This window comes from Hyla sarda, chromosome 1 (genome assembly GCF_029499605.1).
Source record: "Hyla sarda isolate aHylSar1 chromosome 1, aHylSar1.hap1, whole genome shotgun sequence".
In the NCBI taxonomy this organism is placed as follows: domain Eukaryota; kingdom Metazoa; phylum Chordata; class Amphibia; order Anura; family Hylidae; genus Hyla; species Hyla sarda.
In genome coordinates this window covers 129,156,350-129,177,145 of record NC_079189.1, presented here as the reverse complement: position 1 = coordinate 129,177,145, position 20,796 = coordinate 129,156,350, and the positions used below count along the sequence as shown (strand labels likewise).

The 20,796-nt window shown below is 42.9% G+C and overlaps 1 protein-coding gene and 1 long non-coding RNA gene across 6 annotated transcripts in view; one reads left to right on the top strand and one right to left on the bottom strand.

Annotated features, from left to right (window-relative positions):
- Nucleotides 1–20,796, top strand: part of KLHL2 (kelch like family member 2) — a 223,970-nt gene that overhangs the window by 99,564 nt on the left and 103,610 nt on the right. For all 4 annotated transcript variants that reach the window (XM_056561229.1, XM_056561221.1, XM_056561215.1 and 1 more), the window contains exon 4: nucleotides 15,185–15,306. In XM_056561229.1, coding sequence (XP_056417204.1) covers nucleotides 15,185–15,306 — 122 coding nt within the window. The remainder of the gene's footprint in view (nucleotides 1–15,184; nucleotides 15,307–20,796) is intronic.
- LOC130358288 (uncharacterized) overlaps nucleotides 8,407–20,796 on the bottom strand; it is a 128,812-nt gene continuing 116,422 nt past the window's right edge. Inside the window, exons 3-6 of one of the 2 annotated variants that reach the window (XR_008889451.1) lie at nucleotides 19,356–19,462; nucleotides 15,775–15,922; nucleotides 11,725–11,826; nucleotides 8,407–8,540 (exon numbers count right to left, since the gene is read on the bottom strand). This is a non-coding gene — a long non-coding RNA (uncharacterized LOC130358288). Of the gene's footprint in view, nucleotides 8,541–11,724; nucleotides 11,827–15,774; nucleotides 15,923–16,097; nucleotides 16,263–19,355; nucleotides 19,463–20,796 lie in introns of those variants that run through there. The other variant, XR_008889452.1, reaches the window with a different exon arrangement.

Here is a 20,796-nt window from a genome sequence, read left to right as displayed (position 1 = left end):
CACTATGCGCTGTAAATAAAAATGCGCACCCAAACATCAAAGCAACAATATCCAATAGAAAACATGTTAATATTTTATTGTATGCCAATGAGTACAAAACAAGCAAGCAAGAGACCATACAAAAAATCTTGAGGGGGCAAGACGTTCACCCTCCAGAGAACATCAATGTAATATGGATAAATAAGTGTAAAAGCACAGTGACAGTGGATAATGCTGTATGGCTATACCAGCTGGAAAGATAGGTTTTTATGTCTTGATGTGCAGGGACCTGATCTCTGAAGAAATAAACAATGTAGCTATAGGGCATGATTTAAGACGCAAAAAGGGACAACAGGTAAGTAAGTTAGGAGTCCTACCACAAGGACCCAACACATCAGCAAGATAGAACGGATGGCTTCCGGTTCCGGCGCGCTGATGGTGTAGTTGCACCCGCGGGAGCTCTGTCCTACCCCCGGACATTCGCCGCTGACCCAGCCAGTTTACCTGCTACACGAGGGTGATCTGCTGCCCGGATCTCCTCTGGTTACTCTCCGATGGAGAGATTTGTGACCTGCGGCACTATTGCTTCCTCCCAGCCTCCGCACAGCCCGCAGTCACAGGACAGCATGGCTCCCAAGATGGCGGCGAGCGGCCCAGCTCCGGAGGTGGAGACGCTGCGGCAGCAGCCACAGATGCCACAGATGACCCAGGACTCACAAGTAAGCGGGGTGATTGATACTCTGATACAGCCCCTGGGAATGAACGCCAAGCAATTTGTTATGGAGATGGCGAACTTGCTGTCTCCCCAGATTACCGCCACCATAGCGTCTTCCATATCCACAGCTGTGGCGCAGTTAAAATTAGAGGTGGCCACCCACTCCTCACAGATTGAGTTGGAGCGCAGATATGTTCATATGGACAATGAGATGGATACTATGGCAAGGGAGTTGCGCTTATTTTCTAAGGCCCAGCAAGCACTCCAGGACAAAGTGGAGGATTTGGAAAATAGATCCAGGAGGAACAACTTGAGGGTGGTGGGGCTCCCGGAATCGGTGCCACACAGCCAGCTTGGCAAGCGGTTGTCTGTTGATCTCCCTAAAGCGCTTGGCTTAGACGGTGGCTACCTGATTGAAAGGGCGCATAGGGTGGGCCCCCCACCACAGGTGGACGCTAACAGACCTAACCGCTCTGCAAAAACGCGCCAAGTGATTGCCCGCTTTCTCAACTATACAGACAAAGAATTGGTCCTCCGTACCTTTAAGAAGCGCTCTACTCCACTAGCCCAGAGACGCAAAGCCTTTGCTCCCATCTGCACCAGCCTTGTAAAGAAACAGATACGATTTACTCTACAGTACCCGGCCATCTTGCGAGTGTTCCTGAAGGACGGATCTTCTTCCTCTTACCAGACTCCTGAGGCGGCGGCCGTGCTGTTGGACTCCACAGAAGATATGGAGACCTCTTCCAGATCGGCACAAAAGCGCAGAAGGGACGACAAGACCGGATCTTCACCAGAACCTACAGGATGAGAGTGCTGTTTGCTAACTTTGCCCTCTTTTTCTTTTTTTTTCCTCTTATGTGGCTGACTGAAAGACTGTTCTTGCAGTCTCAGGCTTTTCAGGGGGGATCTTCTGAGTGTCGTTTTGCCACGAATAGTGCCTTTTTTTTTATAGGTTGTTTCTCAGCCATAGTGCCTTTCTGGTTATGCCCTAACATACATTTTCCACCTACAGGTTTTCGGAAACATTGGGAGGACGATGGGCACCAAACAAGGTCCTTTATATGATGTGTTATTAACAAGTTTTAATGGGGTGTTCCAGTGCATAACGGTTATTCCTACCCTCCGCTCTCACATTAGGGATCATACTGCACAGCTCATGTCTGTAATGTATCATTTTCCGCTAGATGTGCTGACATCCTGTTCTGTGACGGTATATATATTTATGTATATATAACTGGGGAATGTTTTATTTATTTTTTTTTTTCCCCCCGAGGAGGAGGAAGGGGGGATGTATCTAGATGATTTAGCTTTTTGAGTTTCTTTATTTTGTCCCCATGGGTGCTAGGATAGAGTGGCTCAGTGCCCCACGGGTTTCCATCAGCGAAAAAAGTGAAGCCCATTACGATATAGGCACTGGAGGGGGATGTTACATGCTCCTGGTTATTTGTTTTCTTGGTTTACGCTTTTTTTGGGTTATGTTTACATCACTTCTTCACTTAGGTTCCACCAGAGGTCATTCACAGAGATGGTATACGGAGTGCCTGACTGTTGAGATGTTGCCTGTCCCCAGATCTATACAGAGTGGCACAGTGAGATGTGAGTGGACATGACTTTCATAACCTAGAATGTTAAGGGCTTACGCTCCCCTACTAAACGACGTATGGTGCTGAGACACCTGCATAAACTTAAAGCTAGTGTTGCACTCCTCCAGGAAATGCACCTAGAGATAGGAGATTTTTTTTTAGGATGCGTCAGATGTGGGTCGGTGAGGTGTATGGTTCCCCAGCGGTGAATGGGAAGGCAGGGGTTCTGATCCTGATTAAAAAGTCATTTGCGCACACACACTTATCTCCAAGACTATTGACGCTGAGGGCAGAATGTGTCACGTTGTTATTGACTCTTCGATGGGGCGCCTGAGTTTATACAGTGTGTATGCACCCAATGACAATCAGTCCTCTTTCTTCCGAGACATGCAAGACACCATTCAGGGAGACAGGGAGAGAGACATACTTAATAAGGGAGACCTTAATACGGTACACTCTAGTGGAGAGGATAGAAGACGTTCCTCAGGGGGATCCCTGCGAAGAAGGGGGGGGGGTGAAACTTGGATTACTGATTTACTTGACTGTACGACCCTTACAGATACGTGGAGACACTTACACCCGGAAGAGAGAGAGTTTAGCTTTTACTCACCGGCATGGGAGACGTGGTCTCGTATAGACTATTTTTTAGCATCCCCTCCCTTGCTTAATAGAATTGTGGATGTAGAGATAGCAGACATTATTATTTCCGACCATGCCCCGGTACTACTGAATATGACCCCTGTAGTCCCCAAAGGACAGGATATCTTGTGGCGCTTCCCATTGGCCATGGCTGCTGACTCTGATTTTAGAACGCAGCTACTTGGCTGGTGGATGGACTATAAGATAACGAATTCTGACCATGAAGGTGACCCGAGACTATTCTGGGACACTGCGAAGGCCGTACTAAGGGGAAGGGTCATGGCGTATGTCTCCCACAAAAAGCGGTCTACAGCGGCAGCCTTTAAGACAGCAGCGCAAACATTGAGGGATTCGTACACTATATTTTTGGAGTCTCCTAATCCGGAGAACAAGGCCAAATGGGTAGACGCCAAGTCTGATTTTTTGGAGAAGCAGGAAAGGTTTGATGCTTTATTTAGGGACCAAAGGAATGCCACACTTTTAAAATACTGGAATAAAGCAGGAAAACTGTTGGCGAAGGGGTGGAGACCCCTGACTGACATTAGATGCCTGCGAGATGCCTGGGGTATACCAACAACGCTGCCTAAAAAAAATAAATGCCATTTTGGGCGACTATTATCAAACTCTATATCAGGGAGATGATTTTAACAGAGAAAAGGGCCGTGCCTTTTTGCAGTCACTCGATTTACCTTGCTTATCTGAGGAAGATCTAGCTTTTTTGAATGCTCCAGTTACTTTAGAAGACGTTAAGGCATCTATCGGTGGACTGCAGAGAGGTAAGGCACCAGGGCCAGATGGCTTTGGACCAGATTTTTATAAATTGTTAGGAGAGGAGGTGGCCCCTACACTAACACTGCTGTTTAACTCTATACTAAGTGACAAGCGTATGCTACCGTCTGGGGACATGGCGTATATCAAAGTCATAGCCAAGCTGGGTAAGCCCGCTGACTCCGCGTCATCCTATCGGCCGAAATCACTCATCAACCAGGATTGCAAACTGCTTTCTAAAATATTGGCTGATAGGCTGGCGAGACTCCTACAAAAACTGATTGGAATGCACCAGGTGGGCTTCATAAAGGGGAGGTCAGCTGTTACTAATATTAGGGCGGTTATTGCTGCCCAGGACATAGCAAGCAGGCAGGATCCCTCCAAGACTCCCCCGGCCTTGCTGGCTATAGACGCTGAAAAAGCATTTGATAACATCAGCTGGACTTGGCTGGGGGATGTCTTGGACAGATTCGGGGTTAGAGGGACGTTCAGGGAGTACATTCAGACCATGTATAGTGCCCCGGTAGCGAAAGTATATACCCCGGGTTTTCTGTCAAAGCCGATTCATCTGCAGAAGAGGACGCGACAGGGGTGCCCATTGTCACCTCTTCTTTTCGACTTGGCCTTGGAGCCTCTGGCGCGTCGCCTGATCTCCTCCACGGAGTTTGGGGGTATTAGGGTCGACCACCCTGGCCTCCAAGGATGTGCATATTTCTTTATTAATTGGGGTGAAATGTTTATTGCGGCATTGGCTTGTAGACACAGTACCTACACTTACTGAGGTGAGAGACACTCTGCTGCATCTTTTAGGACTGGAATCACGGGAGACGCTTAACCCCTTAAGGACCGGAGGTTTTTCCGTTTTTGCATTTTCGTTTTTTGCTCCTTGCCTTTAAAAAATCATAACTCTTTCAAATTTACACCTAAAAATCCATATGATGGCTTATTTTTTGCGCCACCAATTCTACTTTGTAATGACGTCAGTCATTTTGCCCAAAAATCTATGGTGAAGCGGGAAAAAAAATCATTGTGCGACAAAATTGAAAAAAAAACGCTGTTTTGTAACTTTTGGGGGCTTCCGTTTCTACGTAGCACATTTTTCGGTAAAAATGACACCTGATATGTATTCTGTAGGTCCATACGATTAAAATGATACCCTACTTATATAGGTTTGATTTTGTCGGACTTCTGGAAAAAATCATAACTACATGCAGGAAAATTAATACGTTTAAAATTGTCATCTTCTGACCCCTATAACTTTTTTCTTTTTCCGTGTATGGGGCGGTATGAGGGCTCATTTTTTGCGCCGTGATCTGAAGTTTTTAACGGTACCATTTTTGATAGGACTTATTGATCACTTTTTATTCATTTTTAAATGATATAAAAAGTGACCAAAAATGCACTATTTTGGACTTTGGAATTTTTTTGCGCGCACGCCATTGACCGAGCGGTTTAATTAATGATATATTTTTATAATTCGGACATTTCCGCACGCGGTGATAACACATATGTTTATTTTAATTTTTATTTACACTGTTTTTTTTTTTTTTTTTATTGGAAAAGGGGGGTGATTCAAACTTTTAATAGGGGAGGAGTTAAATGATCTTTATTCACTTTTTTTTTTCACTTTTTTTGTGCAGTGTTATAGGTCCCATAGGGACCTATAACACTGCACACACTGATCTTCTATGTTGATCACTGGTTTCTCATAAGAAACCAGTGATCAACGATTCTGCCGGATGACTGCTCATGCCTGGATCTCAGGCACTGAGCAGTCATTCGGCGATCGGACAGCGAGGAGGCAGGAAGGGGCCCTCCCGCTGTCCTGTCAGCTGTTCGGGATGCCGCGATTAGCCGCGGCTATCCCGAACAGCCCGACTGAGCTAGCCGGGAACTTTCACTTTCACTTTTAGCCGCGCGGCTCAGCTTTGAGCGCGCGGCTAAAGGGTTAATAGCGCGCGGCGCCGCGATCGGCGCTGCGCGCTATTAGAGGCGGGTCCCGGCTTCACTATGACGCCGGGCCCGCCATGATATGACGCGGGGTTACTGTGTAACCCCGCGTTATATCAGAAGAGCAGGACCAAGGACGTACCGGTACGTCCTTGGTCCTTAAGGGGTTAAAGACCCTGACAAACTTGCTAAGTCGTTTTTTCTTAAATGAAGAAAAAGTTATGCCTGCTGGGTCATTGAAAAAGTTATGCCTGCTGGGGACAGGAGACATCTGATGCTCAAATTTCGAATGACTGAATGGTATGCTTTGGAGTCCCTGAAGGGGACTCTTGGAGCTCTTGCTGTAGTGGAGGGGTGATTACTTGCTTGTATGATATGATGATATTGTTTCATAATGTTCTTTTGTGTTCTTTGTTTTTGGATTTGGTATCTCTATATTTCGATTGGAATTATACAGACCTAAATGTGACATGAGATACATTGTTTTGTCCTAGTTGTAGTCCTTGGTTGCTCTACATGAACGACATGGTCACATTTTAGAAATATGTATGTCTCTCTTATTTTGTTAAGGGAATTCCTGTACTGCGCAGATACTTTCTGCGATCTTGCTATATGACTACCTGACATGAATGTATGTACATTTGCTTTCTGAAAAATTTCAATAAATTGTTATTTAAAAAAAAAAACAAAAAAAAAACGGATAATACAGACTAGGCGCTATGGAATATCAAGCATAAATGAGTGCTCTGATTACTCGGGTCATCATTTATTCTTGATATTCCACAGCGCCTAGTCTGTATTATCTGCATATTGTGTAGTTGCACTGCTTTGCACCCCAGCCTTTATACACAACTGAGCCCCGTATTATTATTTTTTTTTCTTAACATCCCCCTTAGGATTACACCTATTAGGTAAATGTGCACTACCTTAAAGGGGTTGTCCGGTGAAAGACAATTTATCTTCTATCCACAAAATAGGGGAATAGTCTCCTAAAATGGAGCCCAGCCTCTCCAACGCAGCCAAAGAAATGAATAAAGCAAGTGCCATCTGGAGCATGCCCCCCTCCTCCAGAGAGGCTGTGATACATTTAGGAGACTTATCCTCTATACTGTGGATAGAAGATAAGTTGCCATTCACCTGTGACCTTTCCTGACCTGTCTTTGTAAATACAAGTGTTCTCTATAAAATAACAATTTGAGAAAATCAATTCTTTGTTGTTGTATTCCTTTGTTACGGTTGCTAAAAATGTATAACCAAATAGCCAACTGGGAATTACCAATTTGGAGTGTTTGAAACTATCCAATCAGGGCTAAAGGTGGGGAGGGGCACACCTCCTACCTGGTAAGACTCTTTCGGCTATTAAGTCATTTAATGGCCCAGAGGTGCCTGGGGTGGTTTATCTTCCTGAGAGCAAAGGAAAAAGGCTTGTTGAAATCTAACGTGCCTGACCATTCTCTCCCACCAACATCTGCCGTCTTCGTCGTCTGCCAGGCTTGCTGCTATGGCAAATTGCACATTATGATGACAAATTATAATGAAAGTGAATAAAGTTATAGATGGGTGGAGGGCAGCCAAAGTGCAAGTGTGTGTATATGTGTCTATATGTATGATGTGTATGTGAGCTAAACTGAGCAGATGAGCTGTTGGTCTGTGGACAAATCACATTAGGAGTTAACTGGTCCTTGTGCTTATCTGGCAGACAAGATATGAATCTGCATGTTTTCTTCTAACAGGAAAATGTTCTCCAGCTCTCTGCTTTTATAGTCATCTGGTAAATGTCTTGTATGCCTGTGGCTTCAGAAATGTTAACATTCTAATGTGAAGTGTGCTTACACTCTGACTTTGCTGCCCAGATTGAGTGTCTTACAATTAGAAGGTTTACCATTTACAGGCTGTATCTTTTTTCTTGTTTTTAGGTAGGCTTTTGCTGACTGTGTGCAACAAAAACAGTATAAATTATAGAAATGAATTGATCCCATTCAATTTCAGTGGGTCATTTTTATCAGCAGTTCATCTCAGTTTTCATCAGTTTAGTTTGTTGTCTTTTTTTTAGGGCCGATACTCTGTGGAGGTTAGGGCCGATAACCTATACCGATATTCCAGTATAGGTTATCGGCTATTTATCCCCCAACCCCCACCCCCCCCTGGCGACACCGCTGCAGATCATTGATTTAAAGCGGGCACTTTAAATCAATGAACTGCAGCGGCTTTTGCAGTGCCAGAGACCACTGCCGCCACCCGCTTCTCTCCCCCTGCCTGTCCTGGGGTCCTCCTGGGCCCTGCCACCGCAACCCGGGAACAGGTAATTATAAAACCGGGGATGGGGGAGGCAATGGGGCAGCGGCGGGGCATTATCGGATTATCGTTTTTGACAGCTGTGAAAATCTACTTCCAGGGGGCTGTGTGAGGAGGAGGAGGAGAAGACGGATTCTCACAGCCCCGCTCCTGGACGTAAATTTTCATGCACCTCCCTCAGGAGTAGAGGGATTCCCACAGCGCCGCTGCACAGACCCTTGGGCATAGATATTCACAGCTGTCAAAATCTACATCCAGGAGCTCTGCCTTCACCCTCCCCTTGATGAATCTTTGGAAATCCTGACAGCTGAGGGGAGGGGCCAATGCAAAATTGCATGGAGCGCAGTTCTACACTTCACAGTGGCACTTTAGCAGAGAAAAAAGTATCTGCTTCAGGTCCCCCCCCCCCCCCCCAAAAAAAAAAAAAAAAAAAAATCTTGAAAAATAACACTTATCCTCTATCCTTTTAAATTTCAGTAAACTGGAGTACTCCTTTAATCATGAGCAAGCACAAATGTTGTTGGAATGCATACAGAGACATGGGGGCCATACCCACATGAAGCCACATGAAGAGTTGCAATGATGAAATTCATACAAATTGGATCCGCCTGTGATTTCAATTTTTTTTTCCGAGTTAGGTGGTTATTCGTCATTTTGTTGTCTATGAATTATACTATTGGTAAAGATTTCAACTTGAACATGGATTTCTCCTTTAAATCCAATATGTGGCTAGGTTGGGACTGAATTATGAAGAATGTGCTGATATTGGCCATGGTTCCTGACCATTAAGTGTGACTGCCAAAAGATAGTAAGCCAGACACCACCTATTCTTCTATTATTTAGTGATCTGTCCTTAGTGTTGCTTCTCTTGATGTTTTCATGCTTTTTTACACAGTATACTTTTTAACAGAGTGCATCACTGCCTGCAGGAGTCCACCCTTCTCATCCAGAAAAGTTCTCGTATTTGTTTTTACAGTCTGGCTTACATTGGAATCCTGCAGTTGGCAGCCGCCTGTGTCCTTCAGCTGTTTTCAGGACCCCACCCTAGTGTAATATTACACAATTGCCTGAACTCAAACCTCATTACTTTTCAAAGCCAATGCTCCGCTGTGGTTCTTAATGTCCTGAGACAGAGGAGCATGTACACAATGCAGCAGAGTTACTGAGCAGAGACAATGTATTCTGTACAAAAGTTTTAGAGATGTCTTCAGGCATCTCAAGTAAAGATAGATCTTGATGCCACTTTATAGAGCATTACTCACATCTTAGTTAGAATATTGGGGGACATTTATCATTCAATATACACTTTTTTTCCGTCTATCCTTGGTGCTTGAATGTCGCAGTTATGTAAATTTAGCGACTTATATGCGACTTTTTGAATAGAAGTTTCCTAGCGTTTTGCGTAGCAGTACACCGTTTTCTGATTTAGACAGCTCTGCACCCTTATTTAGCATATGTGACATTTGTAATAAGTCGCAAAATATTGCGCTAACGCCGATTTCTAGGCGCAAAAGTACGCATAACAAAAGCACACGTACAAAACGTCTCTACCCTGCGCAAAACAAACATGCATGCACAGCCGCGGGGAATTCATTATCTAAGGTAGACACAGATGATAAATTACACACTGCTAAGCAAAAAGTTAGAAGGAAAAAAGACCGGCAAAAAAAAGAGTAGGGTACACTTCTAATGATAAATGTCTCCCATTGTGAGCAATTTTAGAGCCCTTACATACCAAGATACTTATTGCCAAAAAAAAAAACTACTGCACCAAGAAGGTAATAATATGCATAAATACATACACTGCTCAAAAAAATAAAGGGAACACTTAAACAACACAATGTAACTCCAAGTCAATGACACTTCTGTGAAATCACACTGTCCACTCGGGAAGCAACCAGGAAGCAACCAGGAAGCAACACTGATTGACAATCAATTTCACATGCTGTTGTGCAAATGGAACAGACAACAGGTGGAAATTATAGGCAATTAGCAAGACACTTGCAGTAAATTAGTGTGGTTCTGCAGGTGGTGACCTCTTCTCAGTTCCTATGCTTCCTGGCTGATGTTTTGGTCACTTTAGAATGCTGTCGGTGCTTTCTCTCTAGTGGTAGCATGAGAACGGAGTCTACAACCCACACAAGTGGTTCAGGTAGTGCAGCTCATCCAGGATGGCACATCAGTGCGAGCTGTGGCAAGAAGATTTGCTGTGTCTCTCAGCATAGTGTCCATAGACGCTACCAGGAGAAAGGCCAGTACATCAGAAGATGTGGAGGAGGCCGTAGAGGGGCAACAACCCAGCAGCAGGACCGCTACCTCCACCTTTGTGCAAGGAGGAGCAGGAGGAGCACTACCAGAGACCTGCTAAATGACCTCCAGCAGGCCACAGATGTGCATGTGTCCACTCAAATGGTCAGAAACAATGAAGATGGTATGAGGGCCCGGCGTCCACAGGTGGGGGTTGTGCAAAACTGTGCAGGACATTTGTAATTTGCCAGAGAACACACAGATTGGCAAATTCGCCACTGGCACCCTGTGTCCTTCACAGATGAAAGCAGGTTCACACTGAGCACATGTGACAGTCTGTGCTTGTGTGCTTGCTTGTGACAGTCTGGAGATGCCGTGGAGAATGTTCTGCTGCCTGCAACATTGTCCAGCATAACCGGTTTGGTGGTGGGTCAGTAATGGTGTGGGGTGGCATTTCTTTGGGGGGGGGCCACACAGCCCTCCATGTGCTTGCCAGAGGTAGCCAAACTGCCGTTAGTTTCGTGAAATTAGATCCTCAGACCCCTTGTGAGACAATTTGCTGGTGTGGTTGGCTCTGGGTTCCTCCTAATGAAAGACAATGCTAGACCCCATGTGGCTGGAGTGTGTCAGCAGTTCCTGTAGGAGGAAGGCATTGATGCTATGGACTGGCCCGCCTGTTCCCCAGACCTGAATCTGATTGAGCACATCTGGGACATCATGTCTCGCTCCATCCACCAACGCCACGTAGCACCACAGACTGTCCAGGAGTTGGTGGATGCTTTAGTCCAGGTCTGGGAGGACATCACTTAGTAGACCATCCACCACTTCATCAGGAGCATGCCCAGGCATTGTAGGGAGGTTATATGAGCACGTGGAGGCCACACACACTACTGAGCCTCATCTTGACTTGTTTTAAGGACATTACATCACAGTTGGATCAGCCTGTAGTGTGTTTTTCACTTTGATTTTGAGTGTGACTCCATATCCAGATCTCCATGGGTTGATAAATTTGATTTCCATTGATAATTTTTGTGTGATTTTGTTGTCGACACATTCAACTATGTCAAGACGAAAGTATCTCATACGATTAGTTCATTCAGATCTAGGATGTGTTACCTTAGTGTTCCCTTTATTTTTTTGAGCATTGTATATTATAAAGTGCTTTGCTGCATGTCCCATGGGATCCCACACTTGCTACTGAGAAAGTTAATGCATTTTTTTTGTGCTGCACCAAACATGCGCTGCCTAGACAAAAAATAAAAGCACATTATAAATCGGCATCACCCATACTGTTACCCAGTACCAGCAGGTTAGAATGGGTGACCCTGCTGTCAGTTTCCTCTTTACTGTGTAGCTTTGACATCCTGATTTATTTATTTTTCCCCCACAAATTACTCTTTCATATACTGTTTACTTGCCCCTGACTGATACATAGTAGCAAATATATATTGGGTGCAGAGGTAGCAGTCGCACTAGTGCCTGAGAGGGCTCCATGGGAAGACACCGGACATGAAGCCTGTTGCAGCTTCTGGATCTTAATCCCACCTCTGGTATCAGTGTAGGTAAGAGCCTGGAATCCAGTACACCACAGAGTATTGCCTACGCTATATCCACCGGTCAGCTGTGTCAGCATGGAATTTCAGCCTCCTAAATGCAAATAGAGATTTTGAAAAGTTAGAGCATGTTAAAACACACAGCTTTTTCATGATAATCATGATTAAGAGTTATTAAGCAAGGATATTCTCTTGGGAACAATTTCCCTTAGCAATCGTATAATACTTATTCAGGCCTAATTGAGTTGGCAGTTTCGCATGGTGAAGGCATGGTCTCAGGTGTGGATATCCCTTAGGTCTACTCCCTCCTTTATTTTTCTTTAAACTGGGGAACCTATTGAAACTGTTGTACTATATACAAGCAGAACAGCATTTGCTTTATCAGTTATGCAGAGATTTTTCTTCCTTTTTAGGAGTAAAGCTTTTTAATTTACAATATCCCCAACAACACTGTAAGTCAATGCCTAAGGCCAAGTTGACCTCTAAAAGCTGGCATACACTTGTATGTTACAAAACCAACCAACCATTCAGTATGCTGACGTATACCACAGTATACCTTTGCTGCATCTATGCATTTCAATGGACTGTACATAGTCAAATAGTATCTTTACAAGCTTATACAGTTTTTTTTCACTGGACAAGTCTCTATTTAATTTTTTTTTTTTTTTCCCATTGAAATTTATAAATCTTGCTAAGATAGCTGTGGTATACAACTGGCATAACAGTTGGACTGTTTTCAGACATATTCTAAAGCAGCTGAATATACTTATTTAGTTTTTATATTAATGGATAGCTATTCACATAATGTTCCTTGGGAATTTTATTAGATGCCCTGAAGGGTTTTCTGAGTTTCCCAACGGAGAATCTGTTTTTTTTTTTAAGGTTGTATTACTTCCCATATTCTTCTTATAATGGAACATTGGGCCTCATAAGGACGGTTTCATGTGCAGTTTTTGAAGCCAAAACTAGAAGTAAATTAAAAACAATGATAAAATAAAAAATAACATCTCCACCCCCTTTACCATCCACTCTTTTTTTTACTTTGGCTTCAAAGACATGCTTGAAAACTGGATTTGTGAAACTACCCTAAGAAAACTAAAGTACTTGTTTACTCCATCCAGTTACCTCACTTTTCTTTTTAATCGCATCTTTTTTTATTACATTTTTACAATTGTACATATACAAAGAGAGAAACAACCCACCCCTCCATACTCAGATCAAAACTGTCTCGAGTGCATTGTGAATCCAATTCCCTGTGTGTCGACTTTCAAGGTGAACAGAAGTAGGGCAGAGATGCAGTCAGTCAACATTGAACACTACACTAGTCAGCCGAAAAATGCTGGTGGAGTAATGAGTAAAATTACCTGTGCCAAGATAGATGTAATTTACAAATCTGTTACTTTCTGGCACCAGTTGATTTAAAAAATAAATAAATCAATGTTTTCCAGCTCAGTACCCCTTTAAGGTTCATCCAAGCCCAGTCTGTAAGTTTGCACTCGGGCCCCACACCATTCAAAACTTATGCCTGGCCTTATCTTTTCTTCATAAATATGCTTTTCACATGAACGAGTGAGACCCGAGCAGACATAGGTTTGAAAACTTTCTCTTTTCCAGTATTGAGCTATAAGTTTCGCTTGATACAATAGATGCATAACCCCAAGTTCAGCCCCAGAGTTCTCCTTACCACAACATATAAGACCTAGCCAGCATGGTTTATGCTCAATGGCAATAAAATCCAGTATATTGTACGAATGAGCAAGAGTACTTCTCTCCAGAAGACACTACATTGTCATGACCCCCAGGATGACCACGCTGCGGATTGTTGAAATCGGGTTGAAGACCAAGCATATGCAGAAGCACCAGTGTTTTATATCCTCTGTGTAACAGCTGTGGTAGACTATTGTGCTCAGAAAGATAAAAATGGAGTATGGGACATAAACTGTACCCCACTCCTCCTCTGACAAGTGTCCCAGATCTCCCTCCCGATTCCCCCAACAAAGGAAATAGCTCATGAAAGTAGTGTTAGAGTTCTTTTATATCGCCATGAAATACCAGAAGAATGTGATAAAGGTAATGGACTCTGTCTCCTCTTCTAAAACCTAGAATCAGGGAAAGAGAGAGTCTAGCAGACCAGGATTTTGCCACAGAGGTGTAAATTTAGTGTATCCCTTTATGCCAAGCATAGTCCTGACCCTTCCCCAGACCTTGCATACCAAAAGTGTGGTAAGGGAAGCATCAGGGGGTCTGCTGTGAGCACCAATTTCCATGATGTGTATTGATATACCACCACCATGTTAAGCCATAAACAGTGTACCTGTTGAGGCTGTAGGCAGACTCACCCAACCTCTTATTTGATATAGTAGGGGGTGCTAGAAAGTATAACCAGTGATTAGGCCAGGCCTATCTGCCAGAGCCCTTACACCGCAGTAGTGCCTCCAACCGAATTCCAGCTTAAAAGCCCTCCCCTAGCTGTCTGTAAGTATGCCATCGCATACTTCAAGCCAGATTGTGGTCACTGTTGGCAACCTCTCTAGTTTTTTTTTTTTTTTTTTAAGCCCAGTGTTTCTGCACATGTACAATATCCACCTGCATCAGTATTGACCAGCAACCTCTGTAAGATTTATTTAATAGTCCAGTGGGGCAAGGACTGAAGTATGAATACATTTTGTATTATATTTTAAAGTGTACCTGTCATATCACAGAAATGCTTTTATGTCTCTCTAGGTCATGCATTTATTTTTTTTTAAATGTCTTTTGTATGTGTTTAGCTTCTGTATTTGGCTCACAAATTCCTCTGTTCTGCTGCTCACTCATTCTGATATCCACTGCTTAGGAAGTGGCGTGTCCTAGGTAATCAGTAAGCCCACCCTCACTCACCATTCATTCACTTACTTAGTGAGTCTGCTGTGCAGTGCTAGTCCCACCCTTCCTTTTGTTTGGAGTATCAGATCTGTTACAGTTTCAACATTGACAGAGCTCATTGATTTATCATGGGTTCCACAGGGTATTGCTTTACTTTGGTGCTTCATGCAGCAATATGCCTGGTACCCAATCAAACACAACAGAATCTGCACTGTAGGCTAAAGATGAAATAATACACAAATGTTAAAATATTTAATTCCCATGAAATGTATTATCCTAATGTGTAAATGTTTACTGCAGAGCACAGAGAAAGTAGTGATGTGTTGTAATATATGATTACATGTCTTGTGGGCTTAAGCTACACATGCTGCATTGTGACAGGGACAGACAGCAATTGCGTGATCTTTGGACTGTTACATAGTACATGCGCCCTTGTGTTTGTAAGTTACTGATACATGTTTTTTTTTTTTTCTGTTGGTTCTATATTAACTTATTCCACAACACTGTTTTAAATACTTTTACCAAAACTATCATTAGTAATAATATGAATGTTATACTTTGCTTCTCCTTCCTTTTTTTTTTTCTCATAGGTGAAATGAGTGAAAGCCGAGCTAAGAGAGTCCGGATAAAAGAGGTAGACGGCTGGACGCTAAAATTGCTTGTAGATTACGTTTACACTGCGGAAATTAAAGTCACTGAGGAAAATGTGCAGGTGAGGTTCTTGACCGTGGCTTGTGAATGCATAATAAGCATATTCTTTGAGAAAACCACTTTTGAAAGTGATATTGGTTAGTCCTCTTAATGAGATGTCACTTTATTGCAAGTACATCTATGCATCTATATGGCAGAGACTGGCATAAATGGACGAGGCAAGAGTTAATGGAAGGGAGGGAAGTGGATACAGTACAGAGATTAGTTATTTGCAGGAAGAAGCTATGAACTGGAGACATGCTGCAGGGGAGGAGGAGCCTGGATCCTGCTGTAGCCTGCTTCCCTGGCCTATTTCCAGCATGTGGTCAGTAGTCGCTGCCTGCTTCAGGGGCAAAATGACAGTGTAGACTCAACAGCTAAACGACAATGGAAATTGTTGACAACTATTTCCATAATCTATGTTTTTATTAATTTATCATTGCAGCCCTATTTAATATAATGTGAACAGTTAGGTGCATATGTTTCTTACCTGAGGTAAGAGATGCTACCAATATGAACCGTGAGAGAAAGGCAAGCTGGCAAGGATGCTGTGGTGCCATGGGCAATGTTCTGTCTGAAAACCTTGAGTCCTAGCATTCATGTGGATGTCTCTGTGACATGTACCACCTACCTAAACACTTAGGGGTGTGGAAATAAAAGATAAATAAATAAAAATATTATAGTATGCTATAAGTATTTATAGTGTGTATATATACTTGTCCAAGGGACTAAAACAGAGCACAATCTACATGGCCCTCATGAAAATCTACTTGTCCTGGTACACAAAATAATTTCAACCAAATTAGTGTGTAAATAAGGCCTTTAATTAGTTTATTTCTTTAGTTTTTGCGCTTTTGTTTTTCATCCTCGCCCTATAATAGCCAGAAAGCTTATTTTTCCATCTACAGACCAATTTGAGGGCTTCTTTTTTGCAGAACCAATTATAATGCCTCCTTTAGTTTTTCCATAACTTATGCTCTGTAACAAAAAATAATTTGTGAGGTGAAATTGAAAAAAAAAAAGTAAATTAGCAAATTTGTGTTTTTTCTTTTTTACACCATTCACCTTGTGGTCAGACTTAAATGTTATTTTGATACTTTACAGTACAGCAATATCAAATTTGTTTAGTTTCTGTCATGTTTTACTAATTTTAAAAAAAAATTCTAAACTTTTTACATTTTGAGAGCCCCTATTACATTTTTATTTTTACTTTCTACTGGGCTGTATGAGGGCTCATAATCTACTGAACCAAATAGAGATGCAGGGTGGCACTGCCCGATATCCCACAAGGTAACACCTGTACCTGGAGAGGTGCCGAGACGTGAAAAGCCGCAATCCCAAAGTCAGTCTTTCGGTGCTCAGTGACAACAGAGCAGGAGCAAATGTTCATAGCATGCAAAAGAGAAAGGATGCTCATGGCACTCAATGCGCTGACATCAAATTTCTTCTTTATTCTTCTTTATTTATATTTAATAAAGAAGAAATTTGATGTCAGCGCATCGAGTGCCGTGAGCATCCTTTCTCTTTTGCATGCTCATAATCTACTGTTTATATTGGTACCATTTTGATCAGACTTTTTAATCGCTTTTTACTTTTTCTCGGATATGATTGTTTTTTTTTTTTTTTTACGTTAACTTCATTGACCGTACTGGATATATGTTATATTTTAATAGCTCGGGCAATTTTTTGTGGGAAAAGGGGGTGATGTGAACATTTTAATATGAAAGGGATTAATTTAAAAAAAAAAACTTTTTTTTAAAATAAATTATATTAAACTTCACCCCACTGGACCACCAGGAATGTTTAAAAGGTACCTTTTTTAGATGCCGCTGTTGGCTTTGACTGCGGCGATCTAAAGGGTTAATAGGCGGCCTAGGCGATCGTCACATGCTAGCCGTTAGCGCCCCCCCCCCCAGCTACTGAAATCAGCTGAAGTCTGCCAGGTATGAAGCGGGCTTGAGTCAGGAGCCTGCTCCATACACCGTGGACACAGCCATCTTAAAATCAGAGGGGGTTGTTGGTCCAGCCCTGCTAGCCTGAAGCAGTGCTGAAAGAAAAATTCACCCGCCTGGTGGCCTGGAACTGCATGTACCAGGCTGGCATTAGGATTTCCACATCCCTAACACCCTTTCATAGCTATGATATTCCTTATCATCTGCCATAAAGGCATTTTATTAAGTACCTGCCAGATAGTTCTGGACATGCTTAGGGAGGATCCGTGCATCTTGGTGCTAAATGGCTATGTTGTGAGATTACCATAATGCTGTGGCTAGCTTTTTGGGAACTGGCAATTTCCTGCTAGAGTTCGTTCTCTCAAACTAAAAATTCCATAATACCTTTGTGAGTGTGACGTCAGTTTTCTCCCTCCCACACATCAGCCACCCCACCCATTGAAACACTCCTGTGCTACCTCCAATGCAATTGACAAGTGTTTTCTGACCAGGGTGCCTCCAGCTGTTGAAAATTACTGCAGAATGATCTCCCATCCCGTGGTCGCTCCACCCATTAAAGCAAAGACAGGCTCCATCTGATCACCTGACTAGTGATGTAATGTCTAGGGCCACACTGCAACCTAAGACCACAGTAATTTTGTATGCTGTTAAAAATAAATGTAGGGGCAAAAATCACAGAAGAATTGCAAGACCACTATAAAACACAGCTACACACACACTATATTATGAACTACATTAACTTTACAGCCCCTGTAGCCTAGTCAAAAATTTTTTTTTTAAATCACGGAATACCCCTTTAAAAGGGTACTCCGTTGCTATATGATATAATAAGATGAAAGATAGATAGATAAGAGATCCCTTCCGGGTGTGGCTCCTGTGCATGAAAACGGGACAAAGTGCCACACTGAGGTAAGGGTGCATTCACACCATGTTTTTTCAATACAGTTCACTTATGTTTTCAATGTGAAAACCGTATGGGACAGTATACATTGACTCTCCATTGAAAACCGTATGCCAAAAGATGCATCAGGTTGTGTCTGTATTGCATCCTGTACGGTTTTGTCAGTTTTTTTTTCCTGTAACCAAAACCGTAGCCTACCGCGTTTTTTGGTCCGGGTGAAAAAACTGTATTATACCGTATACGTTTTTTTAAAACTTGGGAGTCAATGGGAACCGTACAGAACCGTATGTGCGTACGGTTCCATCAGGTTTTGACCATCCAGTTTTTGATTTTGCACAGTTTTTTTTTTTCCTCGGAATTTCAATCAGACAAGTGAAACTTTATTCATAATGGAGTGAAAAGTTAAAAACGTATACGTTTTTTTTCTTACAAAACGGATGCAACAGGGCATCTTTTTTTTTTTTTTTTTTAACCGTATACAGATTAAAATTTGTATACCCGCTTTGATACAGTTTTTAGTCCAGTTTTGAGGAATCATTTTTTCATCAAAAACCTGATACGGGAACTGTGTTGAAAAATCTGGTGTGAATGCAGCCTAATAGAAGCATATTACAGTATTATAACTTGGCATCATGGGCTTACAGGCTGAAGAAAAACTAAAATCATTGGGAGATATTTATCAAAACCTGTCCAGAGGAAAAGTTGCTGAGTTGCCCATAGCAACCAATCAGAACGCTTCTTTCATGTTTCAGAGGCCTTTTCAAAAATGAAAGAAGCGTTCTGATTGGTTGCTATGGGCAACTCGGCAACTTTTCCTCTGGACAGGTTTTGTTGAATCTCCCCCATTATTTTCAGTATTTTTGACTGTCTGTGAATGAAAGCCTATTTTTTATTTTAATTTTATATTTTTTACACCCTGAGGCGGACAACCCATGGTGACATAACTGGAAGATCCAGTCTCGGCAATCATCTGAACCACAGTCATGGTGGTTTTATAAATGGCCAACTTGTAGTCCAGGCCTTTTATCTCAGTCGATCATCTGGGTTGGACGCCATTTCACAAGCTCTTTCACATTTTTATAATGAAAGGGGTTGTTTCTGTCAGCATTGACAGCTAAATGGGAAAACGTTTAAGTGGTGTAAAACACAGAAAAGTAAAGTAAAAAAAATACAAATACGCAGATTAAGGGGAAGGTAGTCTTCACAAACAGATATTACCAGAGCTTGTTATGATATGGAAGCTGAGCTGTGATTTGGGGGGATCTCTCCAGATTTTCTCACATATTTTTGATAAATCTGGCCCTTTGTCTTTTATTTTTCAAGTGCTGCAGAAATATACAAAATACATATATTAGTGAGCTAGTATGAATTAGGGGACAGATGGTTTGTCTGTTACCATGGAAACATAGGTTTGCATAGGAGCTGTAGACACAAGACCAATAGATTTTTATTTTACATCCATGAGATTGGATCAGGTCTTCCTTTGTTAATGTTACTACAACTTCACTTTACCAAAGATTTCTGATACTGGTACTGATACTTTAATATGTGAACCCTTTTGTTTCATTTGGTAAATCCTATTAATACGTTAACCTGTTCAGGACCCATGTCGTACCAGTATGTCATGGGACTCTAGTAGTTAAGAACCCATGACGTACATGTACGGCCATGGGAATTTCGGTCCCCGCCGTGCGCCGACTGGACCGGGGTGACTGCTGATATCAATCAGCAGGCACCCCGCGCAAAAATGACACCCACGATCCCTGAAGGGATAGGAGTGAGGTAGCAGGGGTGCCACCCCTTCTATCCCTGCTATTGGTCGTATAGAAGGGACGACCAATAGCAGATCGGGGGGGATGTTAACTTTCACTTTCCCCGTTCTGCCCACCCACAATAGGCCGGGCAAGATGGGGAAACAGACGGGGACCGGCACCGAAGTCCACTTACCTATCGTCAGCGGCGGAGGCTACAATTAACGGTGGAGATTGGCAGCAGCAGAGCACGACGATGAAGCTCCCTTGATCCTACGGAAGCCGGTGAGTTGCCTAGCAACATCTGGAGGGCTACAATTTGAGACCACTATACAGTGGTCTCTAAACTGTAGCCCTCCAGATGTTGCAGAACTACAACTCCCAGCATGCCCAGACAGCTGTTTGCTGTCTGGGCATGCTGGGATTTGTAGTTTTGCAACATCTGGAGGGCAACAGTTTGGAGATCACTGTGCAGTGGTCTCTAAACTGTAGCTCTCCAGATGTTGCAAAACTGCAAATCCCAGCATGTCCAAACAGCTGTCTTGCCATGCTGGGAGTTGTAGTTGTGTACCTCCAGCTGTTGCATAACTACATCTCCCAGCATGCCCTTCAGTGATCAGTAAATGCTGGGAGTTGTAGTTTTGCAACAGCTGGAGGCACACTAGTTGGAAAATACTGAGTTAGGTAACAGAACCTAACTGAAGGTTTTCCAACCAGTGTGCCTCCAGCTGTTGCAAAAGTACAACTCCCAGCATGCACGGTCTGTCAGTACTAGAGATGAGCGAACTTACAGTAAATTCGATTCGTCACGAACTTCTCGGCTTGACTTTTCCTGCGTAAATTAGTTCAGCCTTCAGGTGCTCCGTTGGGCTGGAAAAGGTGGATACAGTCCTAGGAAAGAGTCTCCT